The sequence below is a fragment of the Poecile atricapillus genome, chromosome Z, assembly GCF_030490865.1.
Source record: "Poecile atricapillus isolate bPoeAtr1 chromosome Z, bPoeAtr1.hap1, whole genome shotgun sequence".
Classification (NCBI taxonomy): domain Eukaryota; kingdom Metazoa; phylum Chordata; class Aves; order Passeriformes; family Paridae; genus Poecile; species Poecile atricapillus.
In genome coordinates, this window is record NC_081289.1 from 67,297,544 (window position 1) to 67,318,829 (window position 21,286).

Consider the following 21,286-nt stretch of genomic DNA (forward strand, 5'->3'; position numbering starts at 1 on the left):
GCTGTGGGACTGAGATGCAGAGAAATGTTAAAAAAAAAAAGGGGTTAAAAATACCCCAAATGTTAGTTTTGTGCTGAGCACTCTATTTTCCAGAACTAAATATCCCAAGAAGCTCCCCTGAGACAAGCTGATGCAGTAAAGCTGAGCTACACTTGATTGCAGTCAGTAACAGCATAAAATCTTATTTTAACTGGCTTTGCACAAAAACAACGCTGGGTGCATGATAATCACACTCTGCTGCATTGGTCTCTAAACAAAGAAATGTTTTGTTGGTTTCCCCCAAAAGAATGGACAGAAACCAGATTACTTGGGTTTTCTTTGGAGCTGGTTAGGGTATGGAGGCTTGATTAAAGTGGTATGATTGCAGTTTAGTGCTGCCAGCTTGAGACACTTTTGAGAGCCCAAAAGTCACTCTCAAACTTTGGGGTTTTTTTTTGTATCATTCTCTTGGCAGGCTGCAAAAAAAAACCAAAAACCAACCAAACAAAACAAAAAAACCAAAAAACAAACCAAACCCTGGTTTTAAAATGTAATTTTTCTTGGGAGCCCTGGTGGATGGCTAAATGCCTTGAGGTGCACTCAGTGTCTGAGCACTGCCATCATCCCCCAGCCCCAACACAATTCCATGGGAGGGCTTGGAAAGGGAGAGCAGGATCTGGGGAATGGTCCCGTGGCTGCCCTCCAAACTGGAGCCACTGGATCTTCAGCACTGACCACAGCCAGACATGTCTGCATCTGCACAATGCTGAGTTTTAGGGCTTTTTTTCACCAGGTTGTATTTTAGTTCAGGCCCTGAGACACAAACCCACCCTGTAGATGTGTTTTGAAGATGTCCCAGGGCTCAGGGATTGCTTTCGGCCCCTGTTATGGATGGGATTTGATGTTCCCCCTCATTCCGAGCTTCATATTTACTTTCCTCCAAAGAGAACCTAAATCACAGAAATTGTATAAAAGGAGGCCAAGGGCAAAAAGGTGGAGGTCATTGGGAGCTGCACTTCAAAACCTCATGGCTGCCCTCAGTTAATTGCAGTGATTTTTATTTAATGTAGCTGACCTCAACCTGTGTGCACAGCACTTAAATTGTCAGCTAACCAGAGGAATTGCTGCTATTTCTGTTACAATCAAAAATTTAGAAACCCTTAGCTAGCAGACGTTTAAGTCCAAGGAAGGGCTAAGCAGGGTCATGTAATGAGTCTAAGTACTTCTCCCACTAATTAATAACATAAGTGTGAGTGTCTACAGGACAGAAATTATGTTGGCTTCCTCCTGACATCCTTCCCGCTGGTTTCTGAGGTGTGGTTTTCTTGTTCCTGGTGAAAATGAAATATTCCAAACTAAAAAAGAGCTAAAATCTCATGGAAAGCATCCTTGAAAGTGAGGGAAGTGTAGAGCCACCGATGGCTCATGTTTCTAGCACAGAATGTAAATTCATTTCACGCTGTTTTTATTTTTTTATCCTAGTTAATTGTAAGAAGCAGGCCCAGTTTTGCTGCAAAGAGGGTTTCTCAATTTGTCTCTCTTGTGTTTGAGCTGGAAAGCCAAAATTTTTAAACGTGACCTTTTTCTGCAAACAAGGAACTCAATTTTCTCCCAGCTATTAAAGAAATCAGGATGAAAGTAGCAAGAAAACAGCATCATGTATATAAGTACAGTGAACATCCGTGTAGGAAGTATTGAGCTGAAATGCCTCACAATGTATCTTTTTAGGCAAAGAACAAGCCCCAAACTGTCCTTATTCAGTACCAAAAAATACCATTTTGGGTCTGTTTGCTGGCATTTAAAAAAATTAATCCATGAAATACCCACTGGGTGCACTGGAAAATATACCAGTGAATAATTCATTAGCTGAGGCCTCTGTTAGGGCTGTTTTCATTTGTCAAGCAAGTGCTTGCCTCTGGCAAAATATTGAAGAAATAGATGGGCTTTACAATTTACAATGTTGTGTCTTTATGGATTGAGACATTCTTAGACACCCCCCTCAAAAAAAAATCCACCAGACTGAGGCTTTGCAAAGAAAAATTAAAAATCCCTTCCAAACTCTTGGTTTGCTATTGATCTGGTTGGGGTTTTTTAAATTATATGGTTAAACATGAAGCCTAATAATTACTATTAGCCAATATATAACATATTCTGTGTGAAAGATCCGGAACTAAATTATTGCTTTCTGTTTTCTTTCCTTTTTATTCAACAACCTGCATGTTTTAAAGGGACCTTCACTGTTCATGGCACAGGAAGAGAAGAAATTATTTTTCAGTTGTTATCATTACATAATTTCCAGCAGTGGTGGGTGTTCATTCTTTTTTTTTTTCTAATGTTTTTGTTTCTTTTTTGTTTGGTTGGTTTGGGTTTTTTTTTTCTGGGTTTGTTTTGTTTTTTTTAATGATTTTTTGTTTTAATTCTCTTATAACTTGAAAGCCAGAGGAATCTTATCTCTTTATATAACAAATTATCTGGCATTAAGATTTTTCTGCTCCGCAATGTATTTGTTAATCTGTTGTAACTGCTTTTGAAAAAGGGACAAAATGGCTGAAAATGGCTAAAAATGGCTAAAAATGGCTAAAATGGGTAAAATTCATCTTCTTGAAACATTCAAGAAGGATGTCTGGCTGTTGTTGAACAGAAAAGCACTGGTATCATTCCTGGGGAAATGAGAGAAGGGCTAAACACCATGGCAGTGTTTTTAATTTTCTGAGAGTTTGGGTGAAAATCCTCACATTTCTGGCTTTGAGGTTCTTCCACCAAGTCTTAAATCCAGCCACTTCCAAGCATGAAGACAGTGACTCTGTTTTGAACAGCTAGATATCGTTGCAGGGAATTAAAATCCTTATCACTGAGTGATTGTTCCTACAAAAGGCAATTTTAATAATGTTGTGAAGTGAAAATGCTGCAAGTTTTAAATTTTTTAAACTTACTTTTTTAACCTTAATTGTTAGAAACAAAATTGTTAGAATTGTTAGAAGCAAAAGGATGTTTTTCTCAATTGTGTACTCAAGATAGCACAGATTTCCCTGGTTCTGAGTGACAAATTTTCCAAATTTTTGTCCTGTTTGCTCTCTTTGTCCTATTTCTAAACATGGCCAATGTACTGAAACTTTATGGAATATTAGTATTTCCCAGCAAAGTGGTGCAGTGCAGGCAAGTTTCAGGGTTAACTTTTCTGGCACAGATCAATAAGAGAATGCAGAAACAGTGATTACAGAAGCTGAAAAGCTGGCCAAGTGCTTTGAATAATTAATTCTTGTTTGACGCTGGAAATTTTTCTTGTTTCACTTTACAAAGAGAGGTTTTTTTGTTGTGTTTTAATTCATAAGGCTGGAGGATTATATAAATAGTTTAATAAATTTTCTCATACATGAAACACTGTCCTACATCTGATTTCTTGAGACGGATGTACAGTGCCATATCAACCATAACTTTAAATTAATTTTAAAAGCACCTTCTTTATTTATGGCTTATTTTATTTCAGAAGATGGCAGAAAGCAGAAAGAAGAAATTAGTACTTGCACTTCTACTTTAAAAATGCTTCAAAGAAGCATAAACCAAAGGATTTGGAACACAGTTCTCTTTATTTTATTTGTGAATCATATTCACAGTGTAATCTTTCCCCTTCCACCCCTTAGTTTTATAATCATGTTGTTTACTATGGCAAGCTAAGTATTTTCATATTTTGATCTATTCCTTTCCCTATTTGTGTTTTCTGTGACAGAAGTGGAACAGTCAGTCAATAAGGAGAAGTTATCATATTGGAAAGAACAACACAATTTAATTGTTGTTAATTCATGGGCATTAAAATTCTGATACATTGTGAAATAGAAGATAATGACAGAGAACACGACGCTAACAATATTCTCTCATGAACAGAAAATAGCACAGGCTTTAATCCAGTTATTAAGCTGCTTTTTGAAGTTTTTATTCAAGCACCTAGCTAGCTTAGTTGAAAATAAGAAAAACATCCTGACATTTGACATTACAAAAGGAAATGGAGTCGTTAGCTGTAAAAATAAATACAATTCGTGTCTTTTTGTCTATTTGTGCCCACTTCTCAGGTAATCATACACATTTCTTATGGTTTTTATACCTGTTTACATTAGAACTATTTTTTTTTTTTTTTACACACACTTATTTGTGTTTTTTCCCCACACGAACACATTTTCACCGGACTATAATCGATGAGCTGTTACAATAGCACAGTACACAGACCTAAACCTAATCCCAGGTTAGACTACCGAGCTCCTGGTGAGCAACACGGCGGGTGTGAGCCCACACCCTGCGACTCCACACACGAAATTAACAAAATTACCACCCCCGACCCCCTACAACAGCAAGCGACGTCTCCAGCGCCAACTCACAGGCGGCAAAACCCAATTGGGACGCCTGTGGCCAGCATCCCTCTGGACACCCTCCTTGCCCTCCTGGTGCTGCCAAGCCAGGGGTTCTCCCCTGGGCGGGTGGTGCAGAGCCTGCTCAGCCACCCACCTGGGCTTGGGCTGGGATTTGGGGGATGCTGGAGGCAGGGGAGGGTCAGGGGATGTTACGCCCAGACCACGGCCGGCCCGGGGAAGATGTGGACACAGAAGGCAAAAAACAAGAGCAAGCCTGAGATTGCTGTGATTTAGGACCTGACCAGCCATCTCCAGAGCGTTGCAGAAGTTGGTGAAAGGCTGAACTTGGCCTTTCCCGCAGTGCCTTTGGTCTAGCAGTGAGGGCACTTCAGCCAGCCCCACGAGTGGGTTGGATGTGTACATTTTTATTCATTTATTTTATTTTATTTTTTTAATGCAGGCAAAATATAATCCCCATTCCTGCAAAAAAAAATAAAAATTAAAAAGAAATAAAAATGAGTCTGGGTGAAACCCTGTCGGGGTTTCTTTGGAGAGGTACAAAAAAAAAAAAAAAATTCATGAGGGTCTCTTCACCTCTGTGCAATAAGAAAACCATGCAGCCTCCTCCAGGTGTAGCAGATCTTTGGGGAGGGTAGAGCCAGTTGCATAAGGCTCCCCTCTTTACAGCAGCTCTGGATCTAGCTGTGGTAATTACTTGGATATTCTCTACAGCTTTCCCCATCCCACAACCTCCCTGTCCAAACTTCAGAAGAAAATCTGTAGAACAGATTTTTTTTCAAATTTTCTGAAGGTTGGATGGAGGAATAACAAATATTCCTCTTGATCATGGTCCACTTTCACATACCCCACTCCTTATCCTGGTTGGATACTTAACATTTCTACTTCCATTCCCACTTTTTTTCTCCAAAGGTTTCAGAGAAGGCTCTGAATGGCCTGAGGAAATGTGTGAAATGGGCATTGATTTTAAAAAATGGCTGTTCAAAAAAGGTTGCACGGTTTTAGGGACTTTATGAATAGTAAATCACTATTAATAGCTAAGGAATACTGTTTCGAGAAAATCCAATTCCTAGTGGACTAAAAAAAAAAAAGGGAGGGGTTTGGCACTGAGATTGCTCCACCTGTAAAGTATGAACAGAGGATGCAAATATCCCCAGGAGGATGGAAATTTGCTTCAATGGGAAAGAACTCCGATAAAATACACCTTATGCTACGGCCCCTTTCCATGTCTAGCTCCTGGTTTGCTCACAGAGTCTTAAAACAGGACCACAACCACTCTGGGAAAGAGATTTATTTACTCACATCCACGGGAAAACAGCTACACCGAGCCATCCATGAAAGCATACCGGTTGTGTCCTAGTTGGATAAATCCCACTCTGCCTCTTTTAAATCATGGAAACAGTGGGCAGCTATAAAACTTGGTGTAAATACAAATGTTGGTCCTCTGAGTTCTTCGTAGTTCAGCAAGCATAGAGCAGGAAAAGGAGTTCTCCTTTTTTAAGTGGTAGAACCAATACTGGATAGAGAACATCAAAACCCACTGAAGAGATTACCCGAGACCAAGATATTTTTAATCAGTGGCCTCCCTGCCTTTTTTTTTTTTTGTTTGTTTTGGATATCCAGCCTGAGACACCATAAGTGGAGTAAATTTTCAGAAAGCCTCGAGCACCTGCTCTCTGAAAAACTGGTTGCATTAAGGTATCTGAAGATGAGCACCAAGAACTGCTGCATCCAAAGTGAGTTTTGCATTGGAAATCCCAAATTCCCTCAACCTGGTACTTAGGGAGGACCCAGTGCTTTAGGCAGCTCTGAAAATCCTAGGCACCATGCACAGTGCGTGTTTTTCTCTGACACTGGCAGATTTAGGTAAACATCTTCTGCCTGGACCACTGCAGATTTAGTGAAAAGAAGTATTTCAATAGCTTTATTTCCTGTTAACTCTAAGGAGGACTAGCTAAGTAAATCAGGGCTAATGATGCTACGTTATTCCATTGGCAGTTTAAAAAACAGGTGCACTTTTTAGATACAAATAAGATGTAAGGAAATGAAGTGTTTTGTTTTTGTTTTTGTTTTCTTTTTCTCTTCTAAAACTTAATGGCTGGTTTCAGATTTTGTCTAATAGTCTTTGTTTAAGACTTCACCATTTTAAATATTTTTTTTTCTAATTTTTATTTCTTGTGATGTGTAAATAGCTAAGAAATATTAAATATTGTAATGTTCTTTAATTAAGACAATAACATTTCAAAGGCTAATGTAAAATCAAGCTGCTAAAGTTTACAATTTCTCTGTCCAGCAGTTCATTTATACAACTGCCCTGAGTAGATGCTATTATGCTGCTTAGCAAATGGCCTTTAAGAGTTTAAAAATAGCTCAGTAAAGCTACTCAAAGGTAATACAACACTTCTTAGGCATCTTTAATTGGAGATAAGAAGAAAACGAGAGTTTTCTCGTTAGTTAATTATTCACTCAATGATTTATACACAACAAAAACACAATTGAAATGTTCAGGAGAACTAACTGTGATTCTTCCTATGCATGGGACCATGAGCTTATTTTTTCAGAAAGGCAAGGTTTGAAATTGTAAAACTAGTCCTATTTTTGTGGACCGTTTAGCTGCTTTTGTTAAACTCTCTGTTGTTCCCATGTGAACCAGCGAAAACAGTTATTTGCTAACATATATTGTGAGATTTCTTTGCGAAACCTCACTGATCCCCTTTAACAAAAAAGATTGTTATATTTTAAAATTCCTGTCATAATCAATTTGCAGTGTTTCTCAATCTGGTACAAATATGTAAAATCTGTGCTTTTAAAAGCTTCTGCTTTGAGTAGCCTTACACTCCATAATTGTGCCCTAGCAATTGTCAAGCTCTATTGCATGCCCCATTCATGAAAATTATAGTTTTGGGATGACATAGCTTAAAGAATTTGAATCTAAAAGTTCCTTACCTAGAGCTCCCATTAAATTATATTAATTTAAAATATCTATGGAATGATATTTTCACAAAAAAAATAAAACAAAAAAACCAAAAACACTAAAATGAAACAAAACCAAAAATAAACCAATGGGTTATGGGGAGGGAGTGCCTATGAAAATGACTCTTTACAGTAAGTAAAAGAGGTTTATCACAGTTTTGGTAGCTTGCATGAGTTCATACCGAAAAGGAAAAAAAAAAAAAAGAAACCTTTCACACATTTTATCAAAAAAAACGAAACAAAAAACCAAAACAACTGTCATGCTCTAGGTAGGCTCTCTCAGTTGTAGGCCCTGAAGCAGTAGACACCGTACAGCTTGTGCTTCTTGTCGGGGAAGCCCACGAAGCGCACGGCAGCCTCGCTGGGGCTGCAGCGCTTCCGCGGCCGGGAGATGGGATAACGCACGCTGCCGTCCGCCAGCCAGCCTGCGTCGCAGCGGTCGTAGCCCAGCAGCTTCCAGGCCGCGAAGATCTGCCCCACCTTGGCAATCTGGGAACCGTCCTTCAGGCAGGCCTGGACGGCCTCCTCGTAGGTCAGCTTGGTGGGGTGGATCAGGTAGTAGAAGCGACCTGGGAGGAAAGGAGGGAAGGTGGAGTGGTTAGCAGTGTGGAGGTTGGAGGTCAGCGGTCCTGGAGGTCCTTCCCAACCTTAAATCCTGTGATTACGGAGTCACAGATTCACTGGGTTGGGAGAGGCCTTCAGGATCATCCATCCAACCCAGCCCTAACACCTCAGGCAGACCACGGCACCGAGTGCAACGTCCAGTCTTTTTTTAAACACATCCAGGGATGGCGACTCCGCCACCTCTCTGGGCAGACCATCCCAGTACTTTATCACCCTTCCCATAAAAAACTTCTTAAATTCCAACCTAAATTCCCCTCAGTGCAGCTTGGGATTGTGTCCTCTCATTCTGCCTGGAGAAAGAGACTGACCCCCAGCTGGCTACAACCACCTTTCAGGGGATTCTGTGAACCTGAATGGTGTTGCCTAAAGATTTTTACTTTTTGTGTGCTTTTCATAAATCCACGGCTCTCTATACCAGCTGTGTAGCTCATAGTAATTTTCCTACTCTTTCTCTCAGATTTTGGAGTAATTAGCTGACCTTCTAACATTTTTCTGAAATACTGTTTGGTCTTATTTTCAAGTAGAGGACCTACAAGAAGACGTAACAGGAATTGGGGCATGAGAGACCTTGTGCCAACCCAAGGGCAACTGAATCTCCTACTGGATGTACCTCTAAGATATCCTAATTAATTAACCCTATAAAAACTGTAGAAATTCAATTCCAGAGTACCCACAGCCCATGACTATGGATGCACCTGGAAGATTCCAATAGGGAACTGCTTTTTTATCTTTCCACTTTAATACTGTGGGAAGGGTTTTTCTCTGTTTTGATTTCAGGCAACAGTACTGTAACACTGACTTTCGAGGAGAAATGGAGGTGTTCCTTAAGGAGCATGTCAAACAGTGGTTAATTTAGGTCTGTGCTAGTTGGGGGTAGTGTTGTTAAAAAAATTGTGCTCTTTAATTTTTTTTTGTATTGTGAGTTGATAAGTATCAGGAGGAAAAAAGAACTTACCCAAAAAACAACCTAGGTACAGAAAACAGATGATTTGAACTAAAAAACCCCAAACCAACCCCACAAAAAACAAACCCAAAACAAACAAACAAAAAAACCTAAAACAAAAAGCAATGCAATATTTATTTCTCCTAATACCAAAGTATTTCATCTCCACCTGAACTTTTACTCAGTGATAGCATAACACATGCTCTTTAGCTCTCTGACAGGATGGTGACCTTGTTTCTCATCAAAAACAAGAAGAAATAATTTTTTTTCCTTTTTTTTTTTCTGTGAGAAAGCCAAGGTATCAAACAGCTTTTCAGGAGGAGAGTTTGAGCCTGTGGTAGAGCAAAATTATGTCTGCTTTAAGTCTTCACCAGCAGTTCTGCAGCTCTGTTTCTTTTTAGGCATCAAAGGGTATACCCTCACCACAACACGAGACTGAACTGATAGTGCTGCTAAGAAAAATGTTCCCTGTCTCAAGATAATGAAAATATATGCCAGAAAACAAAGCCCAAAAAGGTGAAGTCTCCCCTACTAATCCATACACAGCAATAATATTAATATTGATTCCATTTATCAAGGCAATAAACATTCACTGTAAGCATTTCATTCATTATTCTTGGGGCTATTTATCATCACTGATTTGACAGCCAAGTGGACTGCAGAGGAATTGTGTTTCTTTGAAGGCATTCAATAATTTCCAAATAAATTCACAACTTTTCAATCTGCCTATTCCTGAAGAGGAGATTTAGCTGAAAAAAAATAAAGGAATTTATTCTTGTGGGCACCTCCTAATTCCAGAGCTCACTCTTTACTGCTTAATGTACTCCAGGACAATATCCATTTTCTGCCTTGCAAAAATCAGGTGAGTACACAGAACTCTGCTTAGTATGAGATGACTTTCTTGGTGAAGAAAAAGGGGTGAGCAAGTTAAGAGTTATGTCAGCTTCAGATTCCTGTGAAAATCAAACAGGATTTTTTTTTCCAAATGAAGGAAAGCCAGGTCAGATGACAATATAAAGGTAATTGAATTAACCCTGTCTAAAGGTCAGAAATTGTATTTCAAGACAGAAACAGTTTAAAAAATGGCATTTACATTGCAGCTGTGGTGGAGAAGAAACTTTTCTAAAATTTCATTGCTGTCAGTGACAGTATCTACAGAATTTCCACAGAAAACTACTGAGAACAGGTAATCATCCCTCCGTAAAACACTTTTTAAAATTCCATTTCGGCAAGTTGAGAGCATTTACAACGTGCTGCTAAAGAGAAGGTTTACTAAATGGAATCCTGTTACTGATACACTATTAAGAGGTCTCCCCAAAGCAAACAGGATTTCTGATTTAAGGGAACAGGGGTTTAGGCTGATAGTGTGTAAACTTCATCTAGTTTATGAGTTCCTCTTCAAACCATATGTCAGTGGAATGTAATTTCCTAGGGATTTGCAGTAAGGTCAGGCTTTTGACATATGACATCAATAATAAAAGCTCCTATACTCTGCTGCCTCCTCAAACAAGAGAAATTGAATAGTAAAGCCCACAGGGATGCAGTGTGTATCCAGATTTTCTGATTGCATAAAATTCCATTAATAAGCTCTATACAGATTTGCAGTTTTTTTTTCCCCCTGATAATAGTTGGGAAGGGTTCCTAACTATTCAGCCTCAGAATTTGTTAATTGATGTGGAAAGAGAGGGAGGAATTGATTCTCTCTCCCTCATGTCTGGTGGTTGGGTCATTTCTACAGAGGATCCTGCCTGATTTGGCTCCTCACACCCAAACCATGGGGCAGAGGGTTTGTGCAAACCTGCTCAAACCCCATCTATAACAGCTATTTTAAGATTTTGTGTGCAACAGAACAGCTTAAAGAGGCAAACTCCAGCCACTGACCCAAATACCCCACACCCTTGTGACTGTGGGAGTTTGAGGGATGAATCACGCTTGGAAATTTCTTCAAGCTCAGTGCTAAATTGGGAGGTTTATAAGTGAGTTTCCCTTACGTAAAAAAAAAGGGGAAAAAAAAAAAAAGGAGAGAGATATTTAAGACCTGGTAAATATTTTGACATCCAGTGAGCCTCTCAAATAGGTGATTTTGAATTAAATATGTGAGAAAAAAAACCACTTTTAAACACACCAATATCAGTAATGGCTCTGGTGATTCAGAAGCAACCACTCCTAATAAAGGGTGTGTAATTTTAGTTTGGGTTCCATTTCTCTTTTTGGAACAGTTGCTACATGTTCCCAGTGATAAAATATTCTGAAATGGTCAAATGAACAGTCAGCATTATTGAGACAGGACTTTCCACAGCTTTCTCCCCTTTAAATGGCAGAGATGGTTGGCTTGTCACATGGACTGCTGTAAAAAACAGGTGGCTCAGAGCTGTGCTTTTAACATGCTCTCTGAGATTTATTATTTTTGTTCTTAACTTCGTTAAAACGAGATTTTCATTTGATTCTCCTACAGGTGATGAAAGACCAATTATGCACTATGGCTCTGTGGACAGGCTATATAACAAAATGCATGTTAATGAGGAGAAAGTGTGATTCAAGCTATACTTGTACCTTGTTTCATTTTCTCTGAAATTGCTTAATTATAGAGGACCTGATAAATAAATTTACATTTAGCTCTTTTAGCACTTTTCAGTGCGAAAGTTTCTCATGGGTTTTCCTTCAAAAAAAGAAAAAAAAGTACTGTTGTCCTTCAGAAGACCTTTGAAAATAAACAAAGAACAACCACTCAGCTCTCCCATTATACATTCCTTGGTTTATGGCTATTAGGCTCAGTGGGGAAGATTGTAACAAAATGATTCATCTGAATTTATTTCCTCAAATTGATCATCTGGAGTGATTGCATGGGAGAGGAGCATCCTCATTCCTTGGTTCAAGGCAAGGAGAGAAATTGGGGTGATTTTCAGCCCTGGAAAATGCTTTGGATCACTTCAGGTTGTGCCACCACACAGGGCAGGAGCCTTCAGCTTTTCTAAAGATGACCTGGACTAAAGAGGCTTCCTCTGGGCAGGGCAAGTGAAGGAGAAATTGGCTGTGAGAGAGCAAAGCTGAGCCCTCAGACACCAGAAAGTTCCAGTGTGGAATTCCCAAATTTAAGTCAGACACTCCCCACTCCTGTGAATTAATTTTCAATAGTCCTTATCAGCACAAGGAATGTAAAATCTGATTGGGAAACATATTGCCATCCACTGCAGGCAGAACATATTCTGTTATTTCACAATATTTTGATGGATTTCACAGATAGCATCAGGCTGGTGTTATTCTTTGCTTTGTTTTATGAAACACACCACTATATATTCTAATAAACTGGTAGCTTGCTGGTGCTATTAGATATAAAAGGTGTGAAATTATTTCATGTTCTTGGATACAAAACATGAACAAGTCTTGTATGAACCAACAGAATGGTTTGAGTATAAATCAGCTACACAGGCAGAATACAATGTTTGAGTATTGTATTTGCCTTAGTCTATGAAAAGGTATCATAGAGGGTAATTTCACAAAGTAACAAGATTATTTGATATTGCAGTTTTGCTCAAACCACTTCCCTGTGCAGGTAACAGAAAAGCATGTAGAATTTTTTTACTGATGGCATAATACCTTCATTTTTAACCATTATTTTTTGTGTATCCAGGTAATCACAGCTGAGATCCAACAATTCCACAGGGAAAACACTGAACCTGGATTTGAATTCACTGTGTTGATGATTACAGTTTCATTTTTTTACCCTAATAGCTAAATACCATGGCTTTTACCTTTCTTCTCCAGGTAAAAAACAAGCTTTACATGTATTTCAGACCAAGATTTCTTGCTTTTACAGCTGAATTATTTGAAATAGGACCTTTCTTTTTAATGATCTTGGAGATCACAATGTATTTGGGAAATGTTTTCCCTATAGAGAAACCATTTAGAAGGTATCTAAACTTAACCTCTTTTTTTATAGAAACTCCCAAGAGACACTATTTTTTTTTTTAAACTCTCCTTATCCTTCCCTGCTCCTGTGGCCCTTGTCATTTTCCCATCTCCATTATGTAAAGCTAAAGCCTCCTCTGTTTCCTATTTTCAGGAGACTCCAGAATCCACTGGGAATGCACTGTGTCTGTCCTAACCACCTCTCATTTTCCTTGGCTGTTCCTGAGCTGAGAGAATCAATATTGGGTCTTGCAGAAAGAGTGCTTTTTTGGGGTTTTTTTTTTTTTTTTTTCTTTTCCTACACATATGCCATTAAATACACTTATCCAAAATGCTGTGCTGAAAACAGGGAGCTGGCAGAGTGTCTGGGTTAATTGTGGGTGTGAAGGTGAGCTTGGGACGAGGAATAGTGGGAAAAACAGCAGGGATGTGTGAGGGAAAGGTGATTTGGTGAGTTAAGGGAATGGAAGCTGAGAGAAGGAGAAATCTAGATTTTCAGATGATGCCATGAGAGACATTGACATTGAGTTGTGGGGATTATCTATCTATCTATCTATCTATCTATCTATCTATCTATCTATCTATCTATCTATCTATCTATCTATCTATCATCTATCTATCTATTATCTATCTATCTATCTATCTATCTATCTATCTATCTATCTATCTATCTATCTATTATCTATCTATCTATCTATCTATCTATCTATCTATCTATCTATCTGTCATCTATCTCTATATATGCATATAATCTATATATCTATATATCTGTCTAAATATCTATATCTACAAATCTATATATAGACACACTTCTCTCTCTTTCTCTCCCTCTCTCTTTTTCTCTCTCTCTCTTTCTCTCCCTCCATCTCTCTCTCTCCCCACATTGCTGTGTAATGTTCTGTCTCCAGGTCAGTTTCAAGACTCCTCAAGGCTGAGATTTGTGTCTGTGTCTTGTCTTTGCTCTCCTACCTTATCCTCACCTTACCTTTCTCCTTCCCCCTCTTTCTTTCTCCTTGTATCAATGCACAGACAATATTTATCTTAGTCAGTACTTATTATTCTTTCTTTTCCCCAGAAATTTTGCTTCTCCTTCCTTAAGGGATGCTGCTCAGCTCCTGGGTGGTAGACACAAGGTTTTACTCTGAAAACATTAGAAAAAAAAATTAAAAAGTGCAGCTATCCCATTTTAATTATTTTTGTTTGATTATTTAATACCTTGATGATATTTCTATAGCACAGGGTTAAATCTGTATTGAAGAGATGAGTCCTTGCAGGATTCCACCTTGGATAAATGAAGCAAGAAAAACTGAGCCAGCACTTAATGGGATGAAGCAGTATGATAAAAAAGAAATCAGCCAAACTTTTGTTTCAGATCACTTTGAACCTAATGCAAAACTGTTGGCTTCAGGATTTGTTTGGGTTTTTCTGCTGAGGTTTTTTTTATAGGGGTTTTATTCTTGTGTGTATTTTTTTTATTTCGTGGTGGGATTTTTCTGGGTTTTTTGGTGGTTTTTTGGGAGTTTTTTTTTTTGCTTGGTTTGCTTCATTTTTTTTTGCTTGGATGGGCCTTTTTCTGAGGAGGATGTTGCAGACTTAGGGCTGGAGCACATCTTCTGAAATCAAGGCTTATGTTTATTTTTTGCTGCGCTGTAGGATGGAGCTGCTTCACTGTGGATAAGCAATCTGTGCATAAATAAAAAAAGGCCATGCTCCATGGTCTGAGTGGGCTGCAAGCCAAACATGTGCAAAGTTGTGCAGGAATTATCCATAAGTAGGATGCTGTAGAGAGGATGGGACATTCACAGCAATGCTCTCTTAAATTTATTTTAAATGTTTTTTTTCTGACACTAGGTAAACCCTGAAATGACAGCAAGCTGAGATTGGGTCATTTAATTTTGTTTCCTACCTAAAAAAACAATCAAGTAATAGCAAAAAACAGGTTTACAGCAGTCCAACCTCAGAGCAAAAGTGGTCAGAGGCTTGGCAGTGTACTAAGATTAGAAATCTGAATTATTAAGAAATAAAGCTAGAAATAGGTCTGTTGATAAGGAACTATTAGTTATATTCGACCTGCTACATGAGCAGGAACTGCTTGACACTGCAGAGTAGGTGATGATCAGAGTTTTGTTTTGGTGGCATATTTAAGCAATATGGACAGGATTATTATTGACTTCAACAGGAAACCTCAGTCAATGAACTGCAGGTTCCTTTAACTGAATTAAACTGGTTACACACCGGCATTAAAAGGGTATGTGTAAATTTCAGTGGGATGAAAGGGGAAATATTAGAAAATCCTGCCATTACAAGCCCTGAGTTGTAAAAACTACCTGCGTGACCACGTGGCAAAGACAACTTTACTCTCTGCATGCACCCTTGCAAATTCCACAACATTTTTAACCCATTGGTTATTTCATCCCTAGCATTCCCCAGGTTTTACATGAGCTTTGACAAACCACACGCCCCTTCCTGCCCTGGCTGCCTAAGCCCGGCCGTTTTGCCAGGGAAGGGCGAAGGAGACGCTCTCACCGTTGAAGTTGGACGTGAAGCAGAAGACGTCGTAGCGGCTCTTCTCCTTGTCCCAGAACCCGTAATTCCTGACTCCAGGCACGGTGTTCCTGCCCCCGCAGGGCTCCCTGGGCTTGGTGATGGGGTACTGCACGGAGCCGTCGCTGAGCCAGCCGGCGTTGCACCAGTCCAGCCCCGACCTCCAGGCGTCGTAGAGCTGGTCAAACGAGGCCATCACCGAGTCCTGCTCCGCGCACGCCCGCTGCGCCTCGTGGAAGTTCAGGTTGTACCGCCCCAGCCGCGGGGAGTAGGGGAACACCACACCTGGAGCGGGGGAAGAGGAGGGTTACCAGGTGCTGAAAGAGCAGAGAAAAGTGAAACAGCTTTGGCAGCCACCAGGAGGAGGAATAAAGGGGAAGGTTGGCTCCATGGCGTGTGGCTTACTTCTGGGGAAGAACGCCCACGGCAGAACTGGTTTTGGGGCTTCTTGGTTTTGGGTTAGGGCTGCTAGCCTCTTCCCAAAAGCAAAAAAAAAAAAAAATTAGGTTAGATGTTAGAGAAAAATTCATCACTGAAAGAGGGATTGGACACTGGCATGGGCTGCCCAGGGAGGTGGTGGAATCACCATCCCTGGAGGGGTTTAGAAAAAGGCTGGATGTGGCACTGAGCACCATGGTCTGGTTAATGAGGGGGTTTTGGGTTGTAGGTTGGGCTTGATGATCTCAAAGGTCTTTTCCAGCCTGGAAACCTCATTCTGTCAGCCTGTGATTCTGTGCTGCCTTAGCTAGCTGGCTCATCTCCCCGTGGCCTCATCCCCTTCCCAATGGGAATCCTGATAGGTCTGCAGGTCCCACCTACACCTTGCTGTCACCATGGTGGTCTCACTCCCCTGCTCCCATGGGGCTTAAAGAGGAGCAGAGCTAGATGGAATTTTGCAACTACACGTTTTTCGTAGAAAATTTCCATTTATCCATTGTAAGGTCAATTCCTCACTTTAAAAAGGGTCGATTAAACCCTAGCTCCACTTTTTGTCTTTGTTTATTTTTTTACTTATTTTAATTTTGTTTTTTTGGGTGACTTTTCTTTTGTGTGTGTGTTTTTGTTTGTTGGTTGGTTTGGTGGGGTTTTTGATGCATGGAAAGGGAGTAGGTGAGCTCCTGGCAGTTATTTAGAAAGAAGAAATTGTTCAGTTAATCACTACATTTCTATGGATTTCTTCTTTTTACAGATAGACCTTAAGACAAAATGTTCAGATCGACATAAAAGAGCTTTGTGTTCTTTGCATGAGCACTTACCAAGATTTCTTGAGAGGTTCAAGACGGTTGCTTTTTATTTGCTTTTTGGGGATTTTTGTGGGTTTTTTTTGTTCATTTGTTTTTTGGTTTTGTTTTTTGTTTGTTCTTGGTTTTGTTTTGGGTGTTCTTGTTTTTGGTTTGGGTTTTTTTTTTTCCATTTTTTTTTTTAATTTAGTATTATTCCAGGAATGGGAATGTCTGCCTTAACAACAGCGTTTCAATCTGGTAGGAAGCACAATTTCAGGTTTTAAAGCAGGAAGAGCTATGGGGAAATTAAATCAGTGGAGCTGTGTGGGAGACTTTCCTGCTGCTTTCCACCTGGTTTTGGGCCACTTGCCACCTCTCAGGGCAGGTGAGCCCCTCACAGAGGGCAGATGGTGGCACAGCCCTGGTCTCAAGCCATGTGTGACACCAGCATCCCTCTCTGCCCCTGCAGCACTGAGGGCTCAGCCTGAGGGAGGGTGGCTGTGCAAGGAGCATGGCCCTGCCAAATGCTGTCTTCCACCCCAGGGGACAAGGACACAGCCTGAACCCAAGCCCTGTCTGGTGCTCCTGGCTGCCCAGCCCTTGCAGACAGCTACAGCAGACAGAGGACATCCAAGAGGGGCTGGGAAACTTGGGGACAGCTCCAGAGTGGTTTAAAAAGTGACATCTAATCACAGTCACTGCCTTTACCCCACAGCTTTTGGTTTTTTTTTTCCTTCTTCTGCTTGTTTTATGAAAAAGAAGTTAAGCATTGTTCCTTGGAACATGAAAGACGTCTCAGAAAGCACTGAAGGACCACCTCCCCATGTGGGTTTGATAAAAGGGAAAAGAGAGACTTGAAACAAAATTTGGATCAGACCACCCTAATCTTTGGCAGGGCTTAGAAACTTAACCCAGACCTAAATTTTACAGCTGGCTTTAGCCCAGCCTCATAATAAGATGAAATAAAATGGTATTAGAGAAGATCCAGCTCAGAATGTTTATCCTTAGACATCTCTGTAGATCTAAGTGCTGTAGGACTCAGAGGGACTGAAGACAAGATAACACATCAGCCAAAAATTTAGCACTGGCATAAATATCCACCTTTCTTTTTACTTTTTTCCTGCTATTGGATCCTTTTGACTATAACAATTTCATTGTCCTCAGGGCAGCACAGCACAGGATAGAGAAATTACCCAGTGGTCAAGCAAGGCAGTCACCATGTGATGAAGCCACTCTTCTTTCAGAACATTCTAACCCATTTCTGTATCTATTCCACCAGTTTCCTAAAGTCCCTTTGCTTCCTCTACTCTCCCTCACCCTTCTGTCATCCAAGTGTTATTTTTGTTAAACAAAGTCTTTGCTATTACTAAATCTCAGTGACTTGGTCCAAGAAAATAAAGCATGCAAATGTAAACTTGGCAGGGTAATAATAAACAATATTTTGCTCTCCTTCCTCAATTAGTTAAAGAGTCTGCTTCAGTTCTTCCCTTTTGTAAATCCTTTGTTAAAGGGCTTTTCTGTTTTGTGATGTTCTGAACTGCAGCGTATGAATGTAATGAAACACAACCTGTGTTAAATTTAGCTTCATAAACAAGACACTGAAGATGTTTCCTATTTTTCTGGATCTCTGTTTTTCCTTCATCATATGTTTGTTAAGAAAATATCCATTCTTCGTCAGTGCTAATGGACAGAAATATCACTGGGTATAATAAAAATTTAGCAAATGTAATAGGAATCCAAGCCTTTTTACCTTATTCGAAATCTAATACTTATTATTTTTTCAGAACTACATTTCCCCAGACAACAGACTCCTTTTCCAGTACATGTGTTTGATTTGCATATACATTAAAAAAACACCCTACAATTAGGAAAGATCAAGATATAAACTTACATACTTCTAAAAGCTGGGCAACAACTAATTGACAGCTATTTAAACAGACTTGACTCCTTAAGGTTTCCAAAATCACTTTTCAAAAGGGGCTAGCTGTGTATGTAAATGTGTTACAAATCTGAGTTTGACAGCTTGGGACATAATGTTTTTATAACATAAATGTGCACTAAACTGTAATATTAGCTTTGGGCTATATTTGAGCAGACTGCATAGAAGCTGATTTTTTGTTGGAGTTCATCTGCAGTACAAGCCTGCAACTGATTAGCATGAATTTCACCCTGCAGCTGGGGGTGGCCAGGGGAGAATTTTGCTGAGGAAAATGGACTGGGTATGTGCTTTGTGCAGCTTTGCATTACCTTGCAGTTTTGTTAATTTTTTTTTTTTTGTCCTCCTTAATTTCCCCACCAAACCTTGATAAAATTCATAGTGAGAGCTCGATTTTCATCTCCCCTTTCTTTTACACTTTAGCAGTGCTGAGCTTTAATTAATGGCAGGGCGTCTTCCTCAGCCCTGGACCTTACAAACCCGTCAAAGTGTAATCCATCCCATCTGTTCCTGAATGGACAAAAGCTGTCCTGAGGCTCCTTGCTGTTCCCAAAGCACTGAGCCTCAATTTCTGACTCCAGCCCCGTGCTCTGCTGCTAGACAAAACACCCGCTCCCAAACATTAACAAATTCAGCTTAAAAAACGCAGGGAGACAAAAACCTCCAGCCTCACAAGGTTAAAATCTGGTGACTTTGTGGGAAGGCAGAGCTGAGGAGCCTTGGCTTGACCCTGGTGATCCCATTCCCTACCCCAGGGAAGCCCTGTGTGGAGCCCGAGAGGGGATATTAATTTCCATTATAAGGAATCATGGCGTGGCTGCTCTCCCAAACCCAGGATTCTCTGGAATAGGTTCTGCCTCCAGGGAAGGACCTCCTTGCCCCTAAAGAGACAGGAAGAACCTGAGACACACCAGCTCAGCAGAGAATGGATCTGATGCTGAGAGAGGAGGGGATGCATGCACCTGTGACCAAGCAACTGCAGTTTAGGAAATGAATCCTGTAATGGAAATTGGGATTTCTACCAAATCAAGACATGAGAACTGTATTACATATCCTCCCCACAGGAACACCAGCACTTCTATGGATTTCTCATCCAAGTGAGGAAATGTACAGCTCTTCTCCACTTGCCGTGGGTTTTTTTTTTTGGGAATGTATTTATCTTATTTATATTTCAGAGTCTTATACGTAGGTAACCCTTAAAATTTAGTGCAAGTAGTCACTTCAAACACACTGTCAGCACAAGGAACTCCAGCATTTACTCAAAACAACAATGTGAGGAAAAAACCTCAGAAAGCTCAACTCCTCTATTGTTTTATGAGTGTTAATTAAGCCAGCACCACACATAATTAGCACTAGGACTATTGACACATGGAAACAGAATAACACAAATTTCTGTTGATCCATACGGGGGGAAAAAAAAATAAAAAAAATCTTTTCACAGCTGGAGTAAAGAAAGGCTTACTTGAGTTTTAGCCAAAACTGGAAAGTAAGTTTTCCTGCAGCCACTGTAAACACGGGGCAGCAGTAGGGTTTGCTATTTACTGTACTGTAGGGTACAGTTTTATCTTGGCAGGTTCATACACTTGATGGCTAAGTTTTCCACACTGGATTCCTGAAATTCCATAAAAACTGGTGACCCCCTCATTTTCACAGAGTCTCCATCATTTTCCTGCCTGTCAGAACTGTCAGATGTGTGATCATCCAGCCACTGGCTGTCAGCAGGTATCAATCTCCCTAAAAATGAAACTGAACCTTTAGACAGCGTCCCCACAACATCCCATTACTGTCAGTGGGGTTGCTTACTTCTATAAAAACATACAAACTTCACTGATCTGGCCCAGGGCAGATTATTCTCTTATATTTCTGCACCCTATATCAAAAATTTGGGGACTGTTGCCTCTCTCTGCTCTCCTAAGTACTCCTAAATTTTTTAATGCTTTCCTTTTGTGTTGTCATTTTCAGTTTCAATTCAATTTCAGGCAATTTTTTTTATGCCTTTTGTTTCACCTGCATCTTTCAAGGACCATTTTTTCAGAGCATGTGCAAACACAGCTCTGTCTGCAAAGCCCTGCCACAGAAGGAATTACCTTGGTCTGCTCTTGACAGCCCCCCTCTTTTTGTTTTTGTTCTAGGGACCCACAAAAGCTGTGTCCTATAAAATCAGTTTTTCAAAGAGCAGAATGGATTATCACACAGAGGATATCAGAAATGGTTTTGGTTTTTTTGGTGTCTGTATGGATGTAACAGCAACACACAGAGGAAACAAATATGGCATTATTAGGCTAAATCTGATTTCTCCTGCTCTTGAGAGCATGGAGTTGATTTCCTGTTGGTTTCAACTCTGAATTCCCCATTGTTTAAATCCAGCTGAAGACCAAATGAACAGAATAGAAAAATGATTGTTTTGACAATTTGAAAAAATTTGTTTATATGAAGCTTATGGATCTGTTTGAGCTATTTTGAACTATAGAGTCTGGTTTTGAAAGGGACGCCTGGTTTTTGGGTTTTTTTCTCCTTTCTTGGACCTAAAGACCCACACAGCTCAAAACAAGAACTCAGATGCTGGTGATTTTTGGTTCTTGGGGAGCTACACAAAGGGTTAGCTTCTATCTAGAGGCTGCTTTCTACAGAGGCTTTTAATGATTTTATCCAGATCTTCAAATTCCCAGAAGAGTTGGATGTGAAAGGTAATTATTTTATAGCCTGTGTTCAACTCTCACCTCCCTTTGAAGAGAGAAACTATTAATAAATAATTCTAATAGAGTAAAAACCTGCCTTTGGCTGCTTAGCATTG

The 21,286-nt window shown here is 40.0% G+C and overlaps 1 protein-coding gene across 2 annotated transcripts in view; it reads right to left on the reverse strand.

Annotated features, from left to right (window-relative positions):
* Positions 1 to 7,592: 7,592 nt before the first annotated feature.
* HAPLN1 (hyaluronan and proteoglycan link protein 1) overlaps positions 7,593 to 21,286 on the reverse strand; it is a 29,792-nt gene continuing 16,098 nt past the window's right edge. For both annotated transcript variants that reach the window (XM_058864100.1, XM_058864101.1), the window contains exons 4-5: positions 15,316 to 15,618; positions 7,593 to 7,882 (exon numbers count right to left, since the gene is read on the reverse strand). In XM_058864100.1, coding sequence (XP_058720083.1) covers positions 7,593 to 7,882; positions 15,316 to 15,618 — 593 coding nt within the window. The remainder of the gene's footprint in view (positions 7,883 to 15,315; positions 15,619 to 21,286) is intronic.